This window comes from Trachurus trachurus (genome assembly GCF_905171665.1).
Source record: "Trachurus trachurus genome assembly, chromosome: 14".
Taxonomy (NCBI): Eukaryota; Metazoa; Chordata; class Actinopteri; order Carangiformes; family Carangidae; genus Trachurus; species Trachurus trachurus.
In genome coordinates, this window is record NC_139903.1 from 15,412,973 (window position 1) to 15,435,388 (window position 22,416).

At 39.2% G+C, this 22,416-nt stretch overlaps 2 protein-coding genes across 2 annotated transcripts in view; one reads left to right on the top strand and one right to left on the bottom strand.

The window, feature by feature from the left end:
- The window catches only part of zbtb20 (zinc finger and BTB domain containing 20), a 28,756-nt gene extending 22,147 nt beyond the window's left edge, over nt 1–6,609 (top strand). The window contains exon 4 of the mRNA XM_083987238.1: nt 729–6,609. Within this exon, the coding sequence (XP_083843364.1) occupies nt 729–1,264 (536 nt within the window). The 3' untranslated portion in view covers nt 1,265–6,609. The remainder of the gene's footprint in view (nt 1–728) is intronic.
- Nucleotides 6,610–16,544: 9,935 nt separating this feature from the next.
- LOC310997421 (ADP/ATP translocase 2) lies at nt 16,545–18,929 on the bottom strand. The gene is made up of 4 exons (XM_083987100.1): nt 18,723–18,929; nt 17,361–17,847; nt 17,116–17,256; nt 16,545–16,985 (listed from the first exon to the last, which is right to left on the bottom strand). Exons 1-4 carry the CDS (start codon nt 18,831–18,833, stop codon nt 16,828–16,830), a joined length of 897 nt encoding a protein of 298 aa, XP_083843226.1. The 5' UTR covers nt 18,834–18,929; the 3' UTR covers nt 16,545–16,827.
- Nucleotides 18,930–22,416: the final 3,487 nt, after the last annotated feature.

Sequence of the window (22,416 nt, forward strand, 5' to 3'; positions counted from 1 at the left end):
CGCTGGCTTCAGGCGTCTGTTGTTTCAGCACAGGTATAAGGCAGTTGAACTCACTGACTCATTATTTCTCTAGTACTAAATGTCCCGTGGCTTCGTTCCAGGAGCACTTAACATCAATGTACGTCTTGATTCAATTCTCAACCACTGATATGCACATATCTCTTCCCCTTAATAATAGTGGAGACACACGCCTTCATCAAGGTTGATATACACACAGCAGCATGCTGACACTTGAGTCCTTTCATGTTGTGTCAAGCTGCACTCGCAGTGGTGCAGTTTTTCATATCAAATGTGGCCATGCTACAGAAATTTTAATACTTCACTGAGAGCCGTCGTCAAGGTGGCTGTTTACATGACAAACAGATGGAGCTAGATTAGCCGCAGAAGAAGAAATGGAAATATAGTGGGAAGGTTTGGATTCATAACAACGATTTTTGTTTTTCCATCAATGATGCAAATGTGGCACATCACTTGACCGTCCAGTGATAATGCTTGTCGAAGCCAGTGGAGTTAACATGTGCAGAACGTGCACATGTGGCAACAGAGTTACACAAGACTTCTATGATTCATATATTCAGATATGATTTTCTATAAATAGCGAATAGATGTTGAGAGCTTCTGTGGGCCACACAGACCTTCTTCTTCCATGTGTTTGAAACTAATCCTCAAAATTTGTCTCTCCTTTTTTTTTCTCCCCTTAATGCTTTTTTTTTTGTCCGTATATCCAGGTGAGAAGCCTCATCAGTGCAGCATCTGCTGGCGCTCGTTCTCCCTGAAGGATTACTTAATCAAACACATGGTGACACACACAGGGGTGCGGGCCTACCAGTGCAGCATCTGCAACAAGCGTTTCACCCAGAAGAGCTCTCTCAATGTCCACATGCGGCTGCACCGTGGAGAGAAGTCCTATGAGTGCTACATCTGCAAGAAGAAGTTCTCTCACAAGACCCTGCTGGAGCGGCACATGGCGCTGCACAGCACAGGCAGCGCCATCACAGGGCTGTCGGGGAGCGCAGGTACCCCGGGCCCCGTCTCCATTCCCATGCCTATGGCTGTCCCTGAGCCTGGAGCTGGAGTGGTGGCCCTCGCCATGCCAGTGAGTGGAGGTGCTGGAGTAGGGGCTGGGGTTGGAACAGGAGTGGGTGTAGCTGCAGAAGCGAGCTGCCAAGAAGGGACCACCTACGTGTGCTCCGTCTGCCCTGCCAAGTTCGACCAAATGGAGCACTTCAATGACCACATGCGAATGCATGTCTCCGATGGATAAGTACAAATAGATAAACTTCTTTCAAAAAGAATGACAAATAAAATGGCACTAGATTTTCCTTTTCTTATTTTGAGGTATGAAGAGTAATGAGTATAGACACTGGCACATTAAGTTTCCCAAAAAAAAAAAAAAGATTTTTTTTTTTCTGTTATTCTAAAAGAAAAAAAAGATGGTGGCCTTAAGGCTTAGTAGTTTGATATTGATCTACTGGATGGATCCTAACTACAGGCCTCTAAATGTATGCTTTCCTAAAATACTGATTTATGTGTTGAACACTACCGAAAGGCCTACGAAAGAAACACATACACACAAACACACCTTTAGTGTAGATATGTCTGAATGAATATACATGTGCATTCATGTTTGGGCGTTTGTGTATTTGCATGTGTCTGTCTGTCCGTGCGAGCGTGTGTGTGTGTGCGTGCGTGTGTGTGTGTGTGTGTGTGTGTGTGTGTGTGTGTGTGTGTGTGTGTGTGTGTGTGTACATTGCCATGAACCATAAATCATGGCAGTTGTGAACCCATACTGACCAGTTTGGAAACTATAGATGTCCAAGCTTACTGTGGTATAATTTACAACAACAATAACAAAAGAATCATCTGGGGTTGGGCTACATATTCCCTCTAAGAATACTGATGGTCACAAGATTGCCTTCTTATGTAAAATATAAAAGGAGAGTAGTTAATTTGACACTGGGTTTTATTTATTCCTATGGTATTAAGGGATTATAATGCAGCTGTTGTCAAGGTACCAATTTCAATCATTTTACTGAAATGTAATTTGCTGTCAATGGTGACAGGGACAAATATTTCTCATATGTTTTGTAATTGTTGTCCATGCATTTTGATGGTTTACTAAATTAAGGTGTGTTGATGAGACAGTATTTGAGCAAAAATATGTTTCTTTTTTTCTGAAGTTTGGAGTTTAACTCATTTGCATACACTGCCACTAATATCTTAAAAGACTGTTAAGGCTAGTAGACCTCTTCCATTTCAAAACATGAGAAAAAAAGAAAGATTATTTTGCTGAGGGTTTTTTTTAGCCTTTTACATCCACAGTTATGGCAGGCTGGAATATGCGACTAAACTCTCTCCTTCATAACTGCTGCTCTTCAACTTGCACCTGACTGTTATGGGATGTAGATTTAACAAAACAAAACAAAACAAAAAAAGATCTGTCACTTAAACTATTGTTGTTATTGAGTAGCCTACATGGTTTTAATTTGATAACTGAATTATAATACCGGAGGGTTTAGGCGAGTTGTTGATTGGAGAAAAAAAATGTTAAAGAGGGGGAATTTAATTTGAATCAAATCTCAATTGGAAATAAATGCCGAGAACCCATGTATAACCTGTTCATTGCTATTGCAAAGCTATTTCAGCAGGTGGAAGCTAAATGCATTACTCGTTATGTGCCGGCTCTCCCTGAAGGCTCAAATAGCATTGCAATGTTTTGAGAGGAAATACAGTAACAGAGCAAAACAAGTAGCTCCATTGATTGTTGCGACACTGTTTCCTGATATATACCACAAGTTGCAGATGGACTTTCTAGACAATAGTATACATTCCTGATTTTTCTAAAGAAAAAAAAAAAAACCTAGACACAGCATGTACAGAATAGATTTGGAAGCTAGTGTGCACAAGTTGTCATCCATGCATCACATCACTTAAGGCTCATTTCTGATATTTGAATTGTTTTGTATTCCTTTTTATCCAAATTAGGACACACACACACACACATGCAACTGCCTGCAACTGCAATCTGAAGGATTTGCTCATTGATGTGAGCAAACACTTTTAGTAGTTGTATTGTCAAAAGAATAACGTAACTGCGTACAGTGGTCTTAAGAAGACCTGCTGTAGATTCAAAAAAACAAAAAAAAACAAAGTGCTACTTTGCACATTTTCTTAATGCCTGTGCTTAATATTTAATCATTTTCCTTAAATGAACTTCTATGATTTTCTTTTATTCAATTTCAAAGGAAAAAAAACATTTTTTTAAATCTTGATAAGTGGACTGCATTATTTTCTTGCATATATGTTGCACTGCTTAAACCAATAAGTGCACTACTGTTAACAGAGATATTATAGTTTTAGAAAAGAGGATTTTTTTTTTTACCTAACATTTGGTTCTAGAGTTCACATGTAATAGAATAGCTTTGTTTCAATTTATTCATTAAGTAATTCAGCGGTTCTTGGCTTTTGTTATTGCTTGCTGTTACCTACAGTATATACCCGTGCCGTGTTAATGCAAGCATTTATTTTATTTAAATCTGTACCATTTTGTGTGCTCATCTATGTTTTAACCTTTGAATTCATTATTTTATGGAGTCAGTTCCCTATAACAGTTCTTTCAGTTGCATTTCTTTAGACGCAGAACAGAATTTTTCTATGAGAACATCCAAGCCAAACAACTTCAACAACAGTAATAATAAACACAGCTCCCGTCCAACTCCGTTGGCGGAGGTAATAATAATAATAACTATTATTATATTATTAATGATAATACATTTATAATGTGTGTGTGTGTGTAACATAAATGATATGTGTGTCCTAGAACAACTTTCTGTGGGTTTAAAGGTGTGCGGAGGTGATGGAATGCAGCTTCTTTGATATCTGTCTGTCAGTTGTACACAGTTGTGTCTCTTCCTTAGTGTTTGTATGTCTGTGAGTGTCTGTGTGTGGTATATAGCCTAATCAAACTGTTGATAAGTGGAATATCTGAACTGTAGGGCTTCCTTTGCATTATGCAGCACAGGTACTATATGAGAAGCAGCTCTCCAAACCTTTTTGGGCTAAATGCGCCACCCGTAACATTCGTCGCTGAGACTGAACGAAAGCCTCGGTCAAGTACTGTCGACTTTTATTGTTTGGAGAAGTTACGTCGAGCGTTTTGATGCTAGGTTTCAGATAATTGCTACTAGATTTCAGATCCCTGTGGAGTCGGTTTTGAAGTGACGTTGAGTGATGAACACGTGACACACCTGTACTCTGGTTTCTCATCAGCTAAAAGAGAACAAAAAAAAAAAAAGTTGACCATGCATGAGAAACACACTGAAACACCCACTAGGTCAGTCCTCAGTAAAAGTAGCACATTATTGAACATTTGATTGGGCCCGTCTCTTATGGTGTGCATATAAGCCTAAACTGTATGGTTCCTGTTTGTAGCTGTTGTTGCCAGGATGGCAATATTGCTGCATGCTAGTGCTATATTTGTCTCTACACAGCACGTGGAGGGTAATCTCATGCCTTAACAGACAATGCACTAAATAGAATATGTAAGCAACTGCCGAGATCTCTTTCCAACAGTATTGCCACACGTATGGCGCACAGCTCATGATGATGGTGTTTGCTGTCTGTTCAGTACCAAGTTTAAACACTGCCAAACTAACATCATCCACTTCTTTGAAAGCAAAGGCAGAGACATTAATTGAATTGTTTCGGTGTAATGTGTGTATTCAGTGATCTAGCATTCCTTCATGGCACCTAAATTTTTACATATTTTGTGTAAACACATATATCAAATGCACTATTGACTGTAGCTAGATGAGTACAACCAGCTTTGTGGTATCATTGGTCTAAATAGTAGGTTAAGTAGCTCGATGTTGGTTTTTTGAAATATTTGATTTCAGAATTACACTATCAATTGTTTCTCTATCATTATTATTATTATTATTAATTTCTTTTTTTTTTTCTTTTTTCTTTTTTTGGAATAATAAAGGTAGCCAATCTCAACGTTATCTGGATGAGGGCTAATAACTCGTCCCATCGTCAGTTGACTTCTTGTATCATAAGGTGTTTAATAGCAGACCAGGCTCGGAAGGGGAAGAACCTTTTCTCCAGTGTGTCATAACGTGCTATAGCATACCCAGGCTTTTCCCTCCCCCTCCTGTTGCATTAGCATCACATGCGCTTCACTGTCCATAGTTATATATTCCTTATACTGCTTCAGCTACTTGTGGTGGTGCTTAATTCTCTTTTCTCAGTGTTGCAAACGAGTCGGTTTAAAAATTGTTGAAAAGTTGCAACATTATCCAGAAATAAGTCCTTTTCTCAGTCGTGCTTCTTCTAGTTGTTAGTTAAAAAAAAAAGAAAGAAAAAAGTCTAGACTTTATGTTTGCAAAGTGTACGCATATTTTCCAGAACAAAACATATTGAAACGTAGAAAATAGCCTTGAGCCTGCAGCTGTTTGTATTGTGTTTCAAATATATTACTGTTCATGTTTTGTTTATCTTAGTGTAGAGACACAGGGTCTACAGTACATTGTTGTCCTTCTTGCAGTATGTTTAATTCATCGTTATACTTCTTTATTTCAGACTTCCTCCTGCTTTTTTCTGGTGATCATAGTGGTGTTGTTACATAGCTTCACGTGACTGGATAAAGGATAGTCAGTTATTGAGTCATATTTCACAGTGTACTATATATATATATACATATATACTTTGCATTGAGATGAAAACAAGGAAATGGAAGATAGTAATGGTGAGGGTCGTGTTGAGTAAGGAACAGGTTCATTTTATTCTGATAAGCATGTGTCTGTCTTCCTGTTTGTCTTTCAGTCTGTCTCCACACATTTTAAGTCGGATATTTTTTTTTCTTCTTTAAAGCATGAATTAAGTCACAAAGTTAAGAGTAGACTACAGAAAACTCATGAAACCATTCAGATAATACTTTTCTGCATATTTCGTCTTCTACAGTTCACATAAGAATGAAATAGATAGCTTCTTACAAATGTACTATATATATTTAAGTATCACCAACTCCACACAGATAATAAATACATTTTCAGATAGTTTGATAAAGACATAATTGCAGCTAGAGTATACAGTACTTTGTGGGATATAGGGAATATGCCTATCAAGTGCCTATCAGTACATACAGCAACTATACAGAATATTCATAGTTTTTCTCTCCTACATTGCACAGAGACAGTATATACACAATGGTCTATTAAAAATATACTATTTATACTATTACTGCTAAAACCTGGTGGTTGTGTGCATCCTAAGAGAACCCTTTAAAATACCTGAAATGTTCTATACATATACAGTAAAGGCTACATCTGCAAGTTTTATTTTTTATCTTACATGTATACAGCTCGGAGGATTCAAAGATATAAAATGCAATCACATTCTCATGTTTGAATGAATATAAATAAATGAAATATACATTTATTAGGATTAGGTGTAATTGATGATAAATACAAACTAAATTTAAATGACCTTTTTTTTCTTTCTTCTCGCAGCTTTTCTCTCGTTGATATTAGGCGTTTCTTTTTATTTTCAGTTTTTGCCATTGGCAAACAAGCCATATACTGTACTGTACTGTATGTTCTGTAAGGGGGGGGGGGGCAGTGCTGCTCTGTGACCAGCAGAGGGAGACACACAGCAGGTGGTGGAGGGGAAGTTAACGCTGCCTGCTACAGTGAAAGATATATACAACCTTGAATGAACGTTATATAATCTTGTGGCGAATATTTCCATCGTCGGATAATAATTAAATCTGTAAGCACGGCAGTAGTTACCTCCACTGACACTTCACTGTAAATGGAAGAAAAAAAAGGGGGGGGTTTGCAGGTTGTTTGGAAGTGGCAGCTGATTTTAATGGCTGGTTTCAAAGTGCACCATGTGTCCTTTGACCTTGATGACAGGCCTTTCCACATGCAGACCGCTGCCCAATTTCCCCAGAAGGAACATTAAGGTTTTATCTTATCTGACAGCCTTGTTGTTTACGTACATCTTGGAATTGTAAAGGGCAACCAGCGAGAGAAGGAAAGAAAGAAAACCGGTCATTAAACGTTAGACTAGATTTTTTTTTTTTATAACCACCACTTGGAGGCAAAACGAGATTACAAATTAAAAGTTTTGGCTACAGATGAACACACGCACAGAGAACTCAAAGGTATTTAAGTGGTTCATTTAACAACATGAAAACAAGACCAAAAAAAAGGAAATGTGGTGGAAGAAAAACCATAAATCAAGTTTCAGGGCTGAGTGGCTGCTAGATAAAAGATTTGGGGATGGCTTATTATTCTGTCCCCTGTGGACTAATTACCACAGTTTTCTCTCTAACCTTCTCCAGCCTAGTTGCTGTGCCAAATTTAGAGAGAAAAAAAAGATACTTTTTTGATTTGAACCATTATTGTTAAATTAGATGTGATAACTAAGCAGGAGCAAGAAAGAGCAAAAACTTTAGAATCTTTTTTCAAACTTTAAAAAGAAAAAGAAAAAATGTATTATCTTATCATCACACTTAAAGAAAATGATTGCTTTTATTTTGAATCTTTAAATCCTCCATAATACATAGTGTTAAAGTAAATAGGAGAAAACAGCTATGATTAACAAATACACATTTTGACGGCTTAGTTTCATAGACATTTAATGTTAAAATGAAGCATTAATATTGTAGGCAATGTGATATAGCTATGTCCCTGTCATCCAACTGTCACACTGTGACACACACAAACAGCATCTGTTCAGATTTTACAGTCAAACATCCAGACACTGTTTCCATTCTGAGCTTTACACACATACAGTGAAGCAGCTGTTCAGATTTTAAAGTACGACGCAGCCAAACTAAGCTATAACAACATCTAGATTATATTCACTATGACGCTTTCTCCGATCATGCAGTTATTACACTACCCTGATGAGGTTTTCAGTAAAACATCATCATCAGGTAATTACCACCTATCAGTCCAAATGAAGCATGCAGTCCTGTCTACACAGCTTATTCCTGTAGGGGAGTACTTTGTTTTTGATGGAGCACAAACAATATTTTTGAGTGTCCCTCGATAACAGCGGTTCGGTATCTTTATTTTTTGTTGTTGTTGTTGTTGATGAGGAGACTTCAGTGCGATATAGCCTCTAAAGACTAAAAAAATTGAGCCTCTTTGTGTTCTCACTGGCTGTGGCTTCGTCCAGCTCCATGAGACAATGAGTGTTAAAGTGTGCAGCAGTGTAACTAAAAACATGCATTCCTGTTCAAGTCCAGAACATTCCAACTCCTAGTCTGGCATTCGTTTTCCACACTTAACTAACCTAATATCAGAGAGGATTTCCAGCGCTTAATCGTTTTTACAGATCTGTTGGATATTTGATCGTGTAATAGCAAACATTGCCCATCACATTCAAGTTTAATAAGATTTATATTCCCCTCAAATAGTTCAGCGTTTAATTTCTTTTTTCCTCATCTCTAGTCAGATTTCGCCACGAGATCACAAACCTCACGAGCTCGTGCTTGTGTGGACTGGTTCTAAGAGACAACATGCACTATGCCACCACTCTGTGTCTCTCCTCTTAATCGCGCAGAGACGTGAAACACAAACGCAGCAAATGGAGAAGTCGAGGCTCCTCTTCAGCACGACGTTGGTCACTGTCTCGGCCAACACGTGTAGTACTCTGAACTAACGAACACGCAGACGTAGGAAATCACAACATTTTAGCAGTGTAACGTTTCTAAATAGCGCTGGTGGCGGTGATTTGAGAAACGGGGGCCATGCTTATCATTAGGGGTCAAATGACAAAAAAGAAAAAAAAAAAAACAATGTACGAGACAATGTTTGTTTTGACAAACCAAAGAAGGGTAAAGATAATATAACTTTTATGGAGAAACTAACATTTCTTTTCTATGTGTGTGGGGTTCCTATGATTGGGCTATAGATTGCTACAGTTATTTTATGGTTTTCTTTGTTTTTTCTTCTCATGGCAGGGTGCTTGTGAAAATGCATCTATGTTTTGTCACTTGATTGGTTGTTTATAGTTTTGTGGTTGTGTTAATTTGCCTATTGTAGACCAAAATAGTTTTTTTTATATAAGAAATGCAACAAAACATAAAAATGAATCTGACACAGTAGCTGTGATGTAAACTATCGCATGTTAAAACATGTATAAGATTGTAAATGTTGCATTGTTCCTCTGACAAAACATAATAATACTCAGTAATCATTGGTTATGTCTTCTATACACACATTTAGCAAATGAGTATAGACCTGTTCACCTTCACATTGGATTATATCTAAATAGAGTGTCTGACCTTTTTATTGTTGTTGTTGTTATACAGTTTTCTTCAAATATTGGCAGTGTCTAATATTTTAAGGCTGTCCCTAAAATACTAATCTGACATTGTGACTTAGTACATTTAGCCATTTATACTTGAGATGGACCAAGATGTTAAGTTTGCACATATTTGTAGGTTGTTTATTAAGCCAAAAACAAGGAAAGAGAATAATAACAATAATACACAACTTTCAGTCTCGACAATTCAAGTCAAATCAAACAGAGGTGCTCGACATCTCTGAGCGACGTCTTCAATGTTCACTGAAAAAAAAAGCATCAGAGCCAGCCATCAACATAAAACGAATAATAAAAGATAAAAAAAAAAGAAAAATCAAACCAAACTGTAAGCTGGATTTAAACATCATAATGTGGTCCAAATATTTATTAAAGTGATGATTTATTTTTGTAATAACAACACATCATCTGTAAGCAGAATCTAAACCATTTGGCAAAAGAAAAGAAACACAATTGACAATATTTTATTACTGTAAGGTCTGCTGTATATTTTTCATCCTGTGTGTCCAAAAATAGGAAATTTGATTACTGTAATTCGGGCGATGTTTTTTTACACCTGAGAAAAAGACAGAATTTCTCAAATATTAACAAATCGGAAACAACATGTGCCCTAATATTGAAGAGAAAAAAAAGCAGCTTAGGTTTTTTTTTCTTTCATCTGGCTATCAGGCTTTTTGCTGCCATATCTTGTATGTAGATGCTTTTGTAAACATGCACTTGAGTTGAACTATGAGATGTGCTTATAAATATGTGTATATTTTGTTAGGTTTTTTTTTTGCCTACATTAGCTTGATATTTTTATTATTATTACCCTAAAAATACTTCTCCTATATAGTTATGAACTTGGCAGAAGTGGAGCTGTTGTAGTAAAGGTAGTTAACATCACAACTAAGCAACCCTGAAATATATGCTGCAGTAATGTGTTTTCAGTTTGTTTTTGATAATTTATGCTCCAAGTTGGTTTGTATTTTATTATTATTATTATTGTTGTTATGAAACAAGCTTGTTTGAAATGTATTGACTGCTGTTTTGAAATAGGGGATAAAGTTTTTTTTTTTTCTTTCTTTTTTTCTTTTCAAAATGTATGTGCAAGAACGTTTTTATAATATGATTTGTCATACACTGGACTGGAGCGAGTTTTCCAACATTTCCAAGTTGAGAGATGTATTTGACAGACATAACTGCACAGACGACACCCGTTAGCACAGATGTGAGCTGACAGACGAAGCACACACCCTCCCCCCCCTCCCCAGCTGTACAAGGGGGAGGGTGACTAACATGGCCACCACTTGTCCCATTCAAAACAGAAGTCATTTAGATGTGAGAAATTAAGGCAATTGTTCCTTTGTGCTGGTTAATTGCAGTGATTGGACGATGGGTTCCATATAATAGGAAATATTTATTAGGGTTCTCCCTCCAAATTGTTGCATGGCATCAACTGGAGACAGAGTTTTTGTTTCTTTTCTGAAGAAGAGAGAGTGCTCTCCTGAATATTCAGAGAGAAAATTGTAAAGGGACACCACTTGACAGCTAACTAGTTCTCAAAATGCACCTGGTATGTTCTTGCTATGGTAGAGCAGATATGATAGTTGAGTCTCATTACACCAACCACCACTTCTCAAACCAGAAAAGAGATTTGCACTAGACTTATTTTGGTCCTCTTCTATCAAAAGCAATATAATTCACTCAACACATTTTTGAACCATAATATCTGATGGTTGTCTGCCCACAGTGGGAATGCTGAGTAAATGGTGATATTTGACATTTTCATCAGTTTTTGTATTCAAAGGTACAGAATTGGTCGCCTTTTTTTAAATGCACACGACGTCCACATACTGTTGTCCGTAGCAGGTCAGGGGTTTAATTTGTTTTTTTTTTGTTTTTTTGTTTTGTTTTTGTTTTTCACCCAGCAGTTCCCTGAGTATTAGTGTCCAGATTTTGAGGGGCATTAAAACTGTTGTTTCCTCCTGTGATTGTTTTGGACAAATCAAGCAGCTCTTACAGATCTGAAGTTAGGAACGGGATGTATGAGGGAAGGAATCATTTCCCATGAGTCAACTAGTGTTGATTTTTTTCGTCATCACACGGCCACCGACCACACGTTTCACCATAAAAACACAAATACCAAAAGATTAACCCAGCTGTCCACTGTCGTGCACACCTTTCCCTTAAAAACACTCGTCTTCTATCTCTGCATATTTGGTCGCGCTGAGTGCTTTTTATCTGGGATGTTTTTAGAAAATAAAAATGCTTTAAAGTTAAACAATAATGAAATATTTCTTAGAGGAAAAAAAAAAGAAGATCCAAATGCACCTTTTTTGTCATTTAAACACAGCATCATTGGCAACATATGTAGAGAATCTGTGTCCACCAAAGTGTACGTTCATACTTCATCCTTTTTCAACAAGGTCACTCACAACAGCATCGATTCGTGACCTTAACGTTGTTATTTTGTTGATGGATAAGTGTAAATTTTTCAATAATTCACAAACAGCAAAACTTCACCATTTTATCTGGATGTAGTAGCTTTCCTGTTTTCACCGCTTTGTGGTGTTGTTGAAAGATGTTGCGGTTTGTCTAAATATGTTGCGTGTTAGAGGAAGCATAAGTATGTGCCTTCTTGTAATCTCCTTGGTGAGCTTGTTAATATTGAGAAGCTGAAGCCAGCCAATTGTGTTTGCACTAAAACCAAATTGCTTTTGTGATGTAGACTATTTAAGCAAGCTTGTTGCGTCACTTTAACCGTACAGTATGCATGAGGGTGAAATTGGTAAGTCTAGGGCTAGAGCTCTCATCTGTTGACCTGTAAACCAGTGCAGCTTAGAGGATCTTGTGAATATATCTTGGCTTAGTTTCGCATTCAGTTTTCTATTCCATCTCCTTACTCATCAAGTTTGTCACGATTTCAACAGTTTAAAAAAACAAAACAAAAAAAATAGAAAAAAAAAAAAACAGCAAATAACACATACCATGAATACAATACAATACAGCTTTTACTTTCACATGCCACAGTTATAGAGAGTTACACAACTGCAGTAGAGATTTCCATTTCTCTGAATCCATGGGAATGCATGAGTATACGAGGTCGCCTCAAGACTATTGGTCAAATTCATTTAGGTTGTTTTTGAGAACTTGTATTTATTACATATTTTGTTGACATCTGAGAAAGGCCTACATGCTTTGAGTCTTACAAATGCACCTTATTCATGTCAGTCCATGTGGGGAAAAAAAAAAAGAAAAAAAAAAGGCTGGCAACGTAATATCTGATTTAGCACCTTACTACACAGCATGTTTTCACTTTATGCCAGTTTAACTATTCTTCCATATGTATGATTTCAAAAGTAAATCTCATATTTTGTGAAATTGTTTCATGGGATGTGCCAAAGTTTGGAGGCGATCTCCCAAGTGTTTATGCTTATCATTTTCTTTTCCTCCTCCTTCAGTTATAGCAATGGTATGTTTCCTATAACAGTGTGTGGAATCAATTTATCTCAGCAAACAGTATCATTACTTGCCATTTTACAATAAGCCCTGTATTTCACATATATTTACCAGTGATGTGTATTTGTTATTATAAAGAAAATAGCCGTAAAAGCTTCATTATGTTACATAATATTGTGACTTTTTTCGAAAAACTGTGAAGACTTATCTTGCATATACTTTATACAGAAGTATTAAGCCTTAATACAAAAGACTAAAAAAAGTGTGGAAGAATAAACTGATTGTTGCTAAGTAAGGATGATTTTTGTAAATGTTACCAGCACTTTTTTTGTAATTTTCACTCTCTGAGGTATTGTACAAGTTCAAGCTGTTTGTGAAGTTTGATTATGAAGGAATAAAAACTAGTACTTTCCTGTACTTCACAGAAAGTCTTGTCGCTGGTTTATTTTTCTCTCTGCAGTTTGGTGGATGATCTTCTCATGAATAAACTGCCCGGTAACACAGTGAAAAAACAGTGAGACGATCACACATGACTCCTCATGTGACTGCACTGCCAAGAGCTGCAAACTGAGCGAATCCACAAAACCACAGAGATGAATAGATAAGAGAAATATATGAGCCAGAATAATTCCCATACATAATATTAGTAGTAAATATATTATTAGATATGTTGTGGTGTGTGTGACAAGATCTTGATTCTGGATTGTATCCCAGAATGCACTGGACAGAAGGCAGGAAACACCCTGGACCGGACAAGCTGCCAGTCCATTACAAATCCAACAATGATTAATAAACAATTGCAGTCACACTTCACACCTCCAGACAACACCAGTGTGCAGTCCACCAGTGTTTGGACTGTGGGAGGAAACTGGTGCAGCCAACATGTAAACTCCAACACAGGGAAGATTTTTCCAGGAAGCTAAAGCCTGAATTTGTTCAGCTGAGAGGAGGCTGTGTTAAAACCAGGACCACACACACGCACGCACGCACACACACTGAACAGGCCAGGTGTACTATAGATGTGCAGCAGGTGTTGTGGTGTGACACTGCTCGAGCAACAAGAACAGCAGGAACGCCATCAGGTTTTGCAGATACTCAGATTACAGATGTTTGCTGCAAGACTAAGTATTAAACTGTACTTTTAAACCTGAAAATAAAAGCTAATGATCGCCGCCATCATCACACAGTGAAATAAAATGAAATTGCACCTCCATAAAAACCATTGTGCATACAGTGATTTAACTGATTTTCATAACACCCCTCACACAACACAATTAAATGTATCTCTTAGGTCCAGTTTAAAAAAAAAAAAGTCTGAATGTTGTCAATGCTGAATTTGGCTTTAAGCATTAAATTGTGATATAGTCTGTGTTAATGTCAGAGTTATGGCTCCTTACACTTAGGCTGTAATCTGGTAAACACATTAGAGAACAAAAAGGGGGCAGGAAGATTAAGAGGACGCTCTTTATTGCACTCTAATGCTGAATCCTGGTTGTGGTGAGACATTGCTTTAAAAGATTTATTTGGTGGAATGAATTATGAGCTTGTCTCAGGGAAACGGCTGCTTCACCCCGGCTTGGCTTTTTTATTTTCTGATTATTTATTTTTACTCTGGACTGTGTCACTTTTTTTCTTCATCCTTCATGTTAAATTATTAGAGCTAAAACTCCTCTGTCAACATGGATACAAATTATAGTTGCAGCCTAATTACCAAAATCGTTTGTGATTTTTTTTCCCCCCTTCCCCTTTTCTTATATAGAAAAAAATATATTTTTCATTACACATAAAGCTGAGCTGTGTTTGTGAGCAACTTGCTCATAAATCAGTACAATGCTGGTAAACGTGTGCTCTTTGACTAATGACTGTGACACACAAATTAACATACTTGAGATAAATCCACCTGATATGTACAAGGAAATTAAATAAATGATTTCATATCCATTCATTTTATTTGCTGCTTTAGTAACCAGTGTTTATTGGTTTATGCACCATAGCACCGCTCCTTTATATAACTCCTTTTTATGTTTTAATGTGTTAGTAGGCTATTACACTGTAAAAGGCTGATAGTGTTGTTCTAGTTTGTATAGGTGGAGGAGAGGGAAAAAAAACTGCACATAATGATTTACCAAACCACCTACAACCCTTTAAACTTTAACTAAGCTGCAGTTTCACTATTTAAATGTGCCCTTATGTGCACGTGCCCTCTGTCCTCCTGCACCTGACGTTTGCACCTGACGTTTGGTCACGGCTTCACGTCAGCGGGGGCTCAAGTTGCCGTTTTAAGCTTGTCTGAGCTGAAGTACAGACGCCCTTCATTGAGAAACACGAGCCCGCGCGCCGCCGCCGGCCACGGGAGCGCGCCTCTTGCCAGCTCTTGCTTGGCTGTGGCGCCCCCTGCTGGCCGGACCGCGGCGCTTCAGGCTTCAGGGCAAAGCAGAAGCAAAGTGGAGGATTAACATCATGGAGGAGTGGACCGACCGTGGCACTTCCGCGTCTGTGCCGTGTGTCGGTGTCCGTGTCACCTCTGAGGAGTCCACGGCTCCTTCATCTGACTTTGAAACGAAAAACTTGAGCCTGTTTTTTTGTTTTTATAAATGTTTCTACGTTTCTACTTCCGGTGGGAGAAGGGAGAAGGGAGAAGTGAGATCACGTGATTCGTCTTTACACGTCGGTCGGTGGCCGTCAGCTGTGTCAGATCTCAGGCTGAGTGAGGATGTGACTAATCAAGGAAGTATTTAAACAGCCAAACCTCCTCCACCGGCTGGTATCGGCCACACCTCGTAATCACAGTTGTTTCAGCACGTTGGAAGTCAACCGAGGGCACCGCTAATTTATTGATACACTAAGACCAAATTAAAAAGAAAATCCAATCTAATTTGATCCGTCTAGAAGCCACATGTAAGAATTAAAGTGAACGGATTAGTTCATCTATTGAAAATGTATTGACATCACTTCGATAATCTTTTGTGATCAGCCATTTTCTCTTCCAATGTGTCAAATCTTTGAATCATTGTGACTTGAATTTCATATTTGGGTTGTATAGTATTTGTGTCCGGACAAAAAACAAAACACCTGGATAAGTCACCTTGTATCCTGACAAACATCTTTTCTATGATGAGAATAAACAGCCACCATCTTACAGAAACACACAGTAAAGTGAACCTAGATTTATTGTAGTCATTCGGCATTGTAAGGTCTGGTACAGTCCAGTCTTTAAATAACTTTTTTTTTTTAAACATTTTTTCCATAGAGATGAACATTTTTCATTCATATTTTCTACTCTTTGAAGCAAGATGATGCTCAAGCTTTTAATGTTCCCACATGCCACAAAAACATACAAACCTGCTGTAATGGTGCTCTCTCCAGAGCTACTCTACATTTCCCTGCGGTTTGCGATGGAATAAGTTGAACTGCACTCCTGAAAGTCGTTTAGTTTTAGTGTGAGCAGTTATCCTAGAAACAACCAAAAATCTCAATAGGGTCAATAAATTTCTATCACCACAAAATTAACAAGCATAAAACTTGTGTGTGTGTGTGTGTGTGTGCGCTACAGTCGTTATCAGTTGTCTGTCAGGTGGTTTTCAAAGGAGCTAACACTCGGGTGTTGTACTCTACAATCCTGGTAGTGACCACGGTCAAACCAGGAAGGCTCAGGAGGAGATAAGCATGAGTAAATATAGCAGTTGGGTGTAATCCACTTCGTGCATTGCATTATCCAGTGAGTGAACATCTCATGCTAGACAGTGGAGGAGACAGTTGACAATAAGTTGTTTAGTTTGTTCCCAGAATAGATTTATTCAGGTTGGGACCATACAAACCTAGTGAATGACAGGAGGAGGAGGTATCAGATTTCTTACAGGAATGACATTGGTAAAGATGAGGGTTGTGGAACGTTTAAAATCAAAGATGCACGACGTACAGCCATTGCCCACAGCTAGTGGTGAGACACTATAGTTTTTGTTCCCATAAATAAGGCAGAATGCTGAGTCCATAGAAATGGAAAGTTATTACATTTAGCCAAATTGGACAGTGATGTGACAACACGGAGATTTACATAACTTTCTTCAGCTCATCGTACAACACCAGCACGAAGGCGCCGCCCATGCCTCTGAGCACGTTGGACCAGGCTCCCTTGAAGAAAGCCTTACCACCCTCGTCGCGTGCAATCTTACGCCAGCAGTCGATGGTCCCGGTGTACATGATGTCGGCTGAGGAGGGCGAGAGGAGAAGAGCGAGAGTTAGAAGAAGCGGGCAGAAATAAAACTTCTAGACAATCTTTTCAGCCACATGCATCAGCTGGGCTGCAGAAGGAAGACGCCGTGAATGCAAAACACTTACCTCCTTTGCGTCCGGACTGCATCATCATACGTCTACGGACAGTATCGAAGGGGTATGAGGTCAGGCCAGCAACAGCTGTCACACTCTGTGCAATCATCCAGCTCACCAATATGCTGGCGTTCTTGGCATCTGGAAGCATACCTGTTAACACAGGAGAAGAAGAGAAAAGGAAAAAGAAATTAGATCTCAGAACTACAGGTTAATGCTAATAAATCAAAGTGTAAGTCAGTCTAGTGTGCACGTACCCTTAGCTGTGTCATAGATGCCAAAGTATGCAGCCCTGTAGATGATGATGCCCTGCACGGACACGTTGAAGCCCTGGTACAAGCCTTTCAGACCGTCGGACCTGAAGATCTTCACCAGGCAGTCGCCCAGACCGTTGAATTCCCTCCCAGCTCCGGGCTTTCCCACGTCGGCGGCGAGACGGGTACGGGCGAAGTCGAGGGGGTACACGAAACACAGGGAGGTGGCTCCGGCGGCGCCACCGGAGGCCAGGTTACCGGCGAAGTACCTCCAGAACTGGGTGCGCTTGTCGACGCCATCAAGGAAGATCTTCTTGTACTTGTCCTTGAAGGCGAAGTTGAGGGCTTGGGTGGGGAAGTATCTGATGACATTGGCAAGGTTACCTCTCCAGAAGGAAAGGAATCCCTGCTCTTTGGGGATACGGGTGACACAGTCCATGATACCCTTGTACTGCTTATCCGCGGTGATCTGCTTGCTGGCATGCTGGACCTGAGGGAATGAAAGTGAAACAGAGGAAGAGATGTTAGTGTTGGAAGCCAATTAACTGTTGACGGTATGACAAACACTGTGTCCCTTGTTGTGACCTTGGAAGTTGTCCAACCTGTAAAGTTGCTGCACATCCGCAAAACTGAGCTACACTGCACATCGTAGTTGTTTACCATCACTCCCTAATGGCTGATATGCTAGGTTTTGATTAGCTAGATATTACATAATTAAAGAAATATAAAAAATAAAAAAATTAAATCATTAACGTGAGTACTGGTAAGTACATGAGCAAACAGACGCAAAGTCGTTGTGCAGGTTGATCAGAAAAGAGAGTAAAACTCGTTGACCCGGCTGTGAATGACAGGGGCCTTCATGCAGCCATCGCACCGCAGTCAGCTGCACATTAGCCACAGAGGCGATATGCTGTTGAATTACTCTGAGAATATAATCCACATTTTGTCTTCTTGCATCTGCCTGTGAAACATTAGTGTTGTTAATGCACATTGAGGCTTTTTACGCGTTTGTACACAATGTCCTAATGTCTCTATGAGCGTTTGTCCTTTGTTAGCTCCGCCGGCTAAGGTTAACATGCGATGCTAACGCTAGCAGTCAGGCTGGTGTAGGTCATTTCCCCGCTGCATGATGACCTTACATCCTTAAACCCGGCACCTTAAGACTTTCGCCGCTTCAACACCACCGACACACAGGCTACATGTCACTCAAGACACGACACAAGCCGGTGGATGTGTGAGGGCATCAACAGGCAGACAGCAGCGTTGAGCTTTAATCAATGGTTGTTAGCAGTAAAACCGGAGCTAACAGGCTAACAGCTCCCGGAAAAGCCAGATTTCTTTTTTTTTTCTTCTTCTTCTTCTTACCTGAAGGAGAAGCTTCACTCTTTCAATTGGGGCGACAGCTGTTTTGGAGATGGCAGCGGAGATGCCGCCGGCCAAGAAATCCTTGGCGAAGGAGATAGCCGTCTCACTCATGGTGCGATGTTCTTGATGCGCCTTTCAGGTATAAACCAGTACAACTTGATATCCCCACTGCCCTCTATGGCTGATGGCCTGCACCGACGAAATGGCCGATTTTGTAGCCGCGCTGCGGATTTATCTTACGCCGCGTGTCGCGAGACAAGACGGGAACTCGTCGTGTACGTCACGAGGTTCCGGCCAATGGGAGGCGGATGACGTCTTTACGCATAAATTTACATGTCCTACACACAAAGTGAAGTGAGCCTCCTGACATTATAAAATACACGTGATTTGATTTAGACTGAAAATAAAAACGAGCTAAGTGTCTTGATCTTGATCTTTATAATGTGTTTTCAGATTTAGATCCCTCAAACCTTTGAAGATACCACCGACTTGTTGAGAACAGATTTGTGCTGTAGTGTGAATGACACTGGAGGAAAGTCACAGGGACGTTCAGGGCTCAGGCTGTCAAGGACTGCAGAGGCCTAATCAATAAAGCTAATGAATAGCCACCTTTAAGATAAAATTGAATCACTCCCAGTAACTGTAAATACAAATAACAATACTGTGCAGCCATGATTGCTTTTCAGCAGATGCATTCTTCTGACATGAGCTGTTTTATGTAAGCTATCTAACTTAACTAGTAACAGATTAACTGCTGTTCCATCTTGTGCTGGTTTTTCCTCCCCATGTTTATTATGTGTGTGCTGTTTGCAAAACCTGGATGTCATTAGATACCAGATGTTTGGTTTAATCCTCTAAATGTTCTTGTGCAATATACTGGGCTGCTACACAGCTACACTGACCCTGCTGGTAGTAAGCTAGTGGGCGGGGAAGCACTCTGGTCTTTCATTCAAGTAAAATGCAAAGAAATAGAATTTATTCCATAACAACTATAGGTCCTGCATCCACAATGTTACTTAAGTAGCCTACAAGAACAGAAATAATATAAAATACTTACAGTAGGGTTACCACTGATAAAGCAGTGCATCACATTTAATATTTTCAGTAGTCATAGTAGCTATTTATTGTATGTTAAATCTTAAACTGGGAATTATATAATAGAAAACAATAAATATACTGAAGTAAAGTAGTAGGCTACTTGTGTAATGTAGCCTACTTAGTTACAGTATTGGCTCAGTGCAGCACTGGTTATAGCTCCACTCCTGACTGAGCTCACCTGTTGAAAAGGTTGGTGTTTTTTTTAGAGCTCTTTTGTACTATCCAGTGTAGGACTATTATGGATGAATTAATTACATCCATTTGCTGCATAAATGCTGAAATTCCAAAATAAAAGTTTGATAACTTCCGGTCCAAGCTTAGTAGAAAGTTGTCCACTAGAGGGCAGCAAGCGATTATGTAATTCTTGCTCTATATTTAGTTTTTTTTTTTTTTTTTTTTTTTTGAAGACAGAAAATAATGTGCCATTCATTTCACTGAATGACACATTAATGGCTTTCTGTTGCTGTTGCTATTCAATGTTTCGCTGTCATATGTCCTGTCATGTGTCCTTGTGCTTTATTTCAAGCATAATCAGATAACAGACCTGGAAGAAAAATATGTTTTTTCTCATTAAGATGGTGCCAGCTGTTGCACGTACAGTAGCTGTCTCCAGGGCCTTGTTGATCGCCTACACCAAACCATGTTTAGCTTGGCCACACAAACCTCTGATAAAATTGTCATAATTAGAAACAACAACAACAACAAAACACTATGATTTCACAATAATGGAGCATCTGGATGTGCGTGAGCTGCTGTAACCTGTCTGTCTTATCTCATGCTCTGTGTCGACCACTGGGAGGAGCTGCAGCGACGCCAAAGCCAGTGTCAAAGTTCCTGCCACAGACAAACTCCTGAAGCAGCAGCACTTTGAGATGAACTGTGAATTAAACCTTGGGCACAAGTTGTTAAAAATGATTCACACACTCTCTCTTTCTCTCACACATACACACACAAAGGAGATAATGCATTTGATGTTACCGTAGAAACAACTTCATTAAGAGCAGATGGTTTAGTTTGAGTAGAGTGAGAGGTCGCTCTGTGCTGCCATGTTTGCTGTGGATAAGAGTGCCTTATTAAAAGGCTTTGCTTTGTTGTTCTTGCATTTTAATGACAGTCACTGTCCACTTGTGTTTCTTACTGCCACTTGAGCATTCAGTTGGACAGGATGTGTAAATTAATCCAATAATCCCTGTGCTGTCATTTAATTACAGTGAGGACAACAGGTCACTGGTATTCACTTTGCAGTACTAAATTGCTTTTGTTCTTTTTTAAAGAGATGTAGCGATGGGTTTATTCAATCACATTTTTGAGTGTTGTATTGTAAATATAAATTGGATATCCTCGTCAACTCAAGAGCAATGTTTCAGTAAAAAATTGCATTGTGACAAACAAATTATTATACAGATAAAATCTGCAATCATCCGTTTTAACCTTCTTCAGCTAGGGGACTCATACTACAGTGTGTGAGAAGTCTTGAGAAACTAAACTTCTTCTCCCAAAAGGCTGTAGTGCAATCAAATGCAAATTTGCTTTGTGTTTAAAGCAGTAGGGAATAACATAGGGAGAAGGCAGCCTTTGTTGTACAGTATCTATACATGCACAGACACAAACTGGACAATGAACCTGTCTTTTTGGGTAAACAAAAGTAGAAAAAAAGTGCAAGTGTTAGAGGTTTATATTTTCTATTTTCCACTACATGTCACCTCCTGTGGGCCAATCAACAATCCTGCTGTAATCTAAGAGAAAAAAGGGAGTGGGGCTGCAAACTGGCAGATGAGAGTGTATTTAATTTAACACTGAGCATTTGAGCTCAGCTCAGCAGACACACTATAGAGGCACCTGTGAGGAAGGAAACGATAATGGTCCAATCACACACATGTCCATCTGCTCTGCTTCTTCTTTACAATAGCATGTTGTCTGTCTGTGATGATGCATTTCTATAAAACACATTTTTAAAGTTCAATTTCAAGGTCAAAGCCATTACTGTTGAAATCTGCTTTGAGTACAATCAATCTTTAAAACCATTACACATAATAAACAGTGGAAACAGTTTAGTTAATGAAGTGGATTAGTGAGTGATAACTCAGCTGATGAGATACAAATGATCCATGTGACCCTCTCTAAACATAATTGCCTTTTTAATGCAGTATATAGTAAACACCCTGTGCTGTCCGTCACGTTAATGGTTGGACTTGTCCGCAGCAGCCCAGCTGTTCTCCCACATGCATCATCTCCACCTCCCGTGGGCACATTCAGCCTCTTTTTTCTAGGCGCCATTCACATAGCGCCTTTAAGCGGAGATGCGCCACGCAGACTCAACACTGTGATCTCAACTCCAGCTGGACAACTGTGGAGCTGCGGCGCTGCCACACACCAGCGCAACTGCGACACAACTCGGCACCGGGAGCCTGAGGTCTGAGTGTGAGGGAGTGTGTGTGAGGGAGTGAGGGAGTGAGCGGAGCTGCTGCAGCTGCACACAAGAAACTTTTTTGGATACATGTTTTCAGGATCTGCCGGATGCGTTCACCAGAGAACTACATAACTGGGATCCGACAAATAAATGGGACAACAAAAATCGCGAGAACTTGAGTCGCTC

What these genes read in the sequence shown, in the direction of transcription:
- LOC310997421 (XM_083987100.1), bottom strand. Translation starts at nt 18,833, where the DNA reads ATGAGTGAGACGGCTATCTCCTTCGCCAAGGATTTCTTGGCCGGCGGC. An exon ending in GAGTGAAGCTTCTCCTTCAG is followed by an intron (nt 17,848 to 18,722) that starts GTAAGAAGAAGA and finishes TCATTCCCTCAG; the next exon opens with GTCCAGCATGCCAGCAAGCA. An exon ending in CATCTATGACACAGCTAAGG is followed by an intron (nt 17,257 to 17,360) that starts GTACGTGCACAC and finishes CTGTGTTAACAG; the next exon opens with GTATGCTTCCAGATGCCAAG.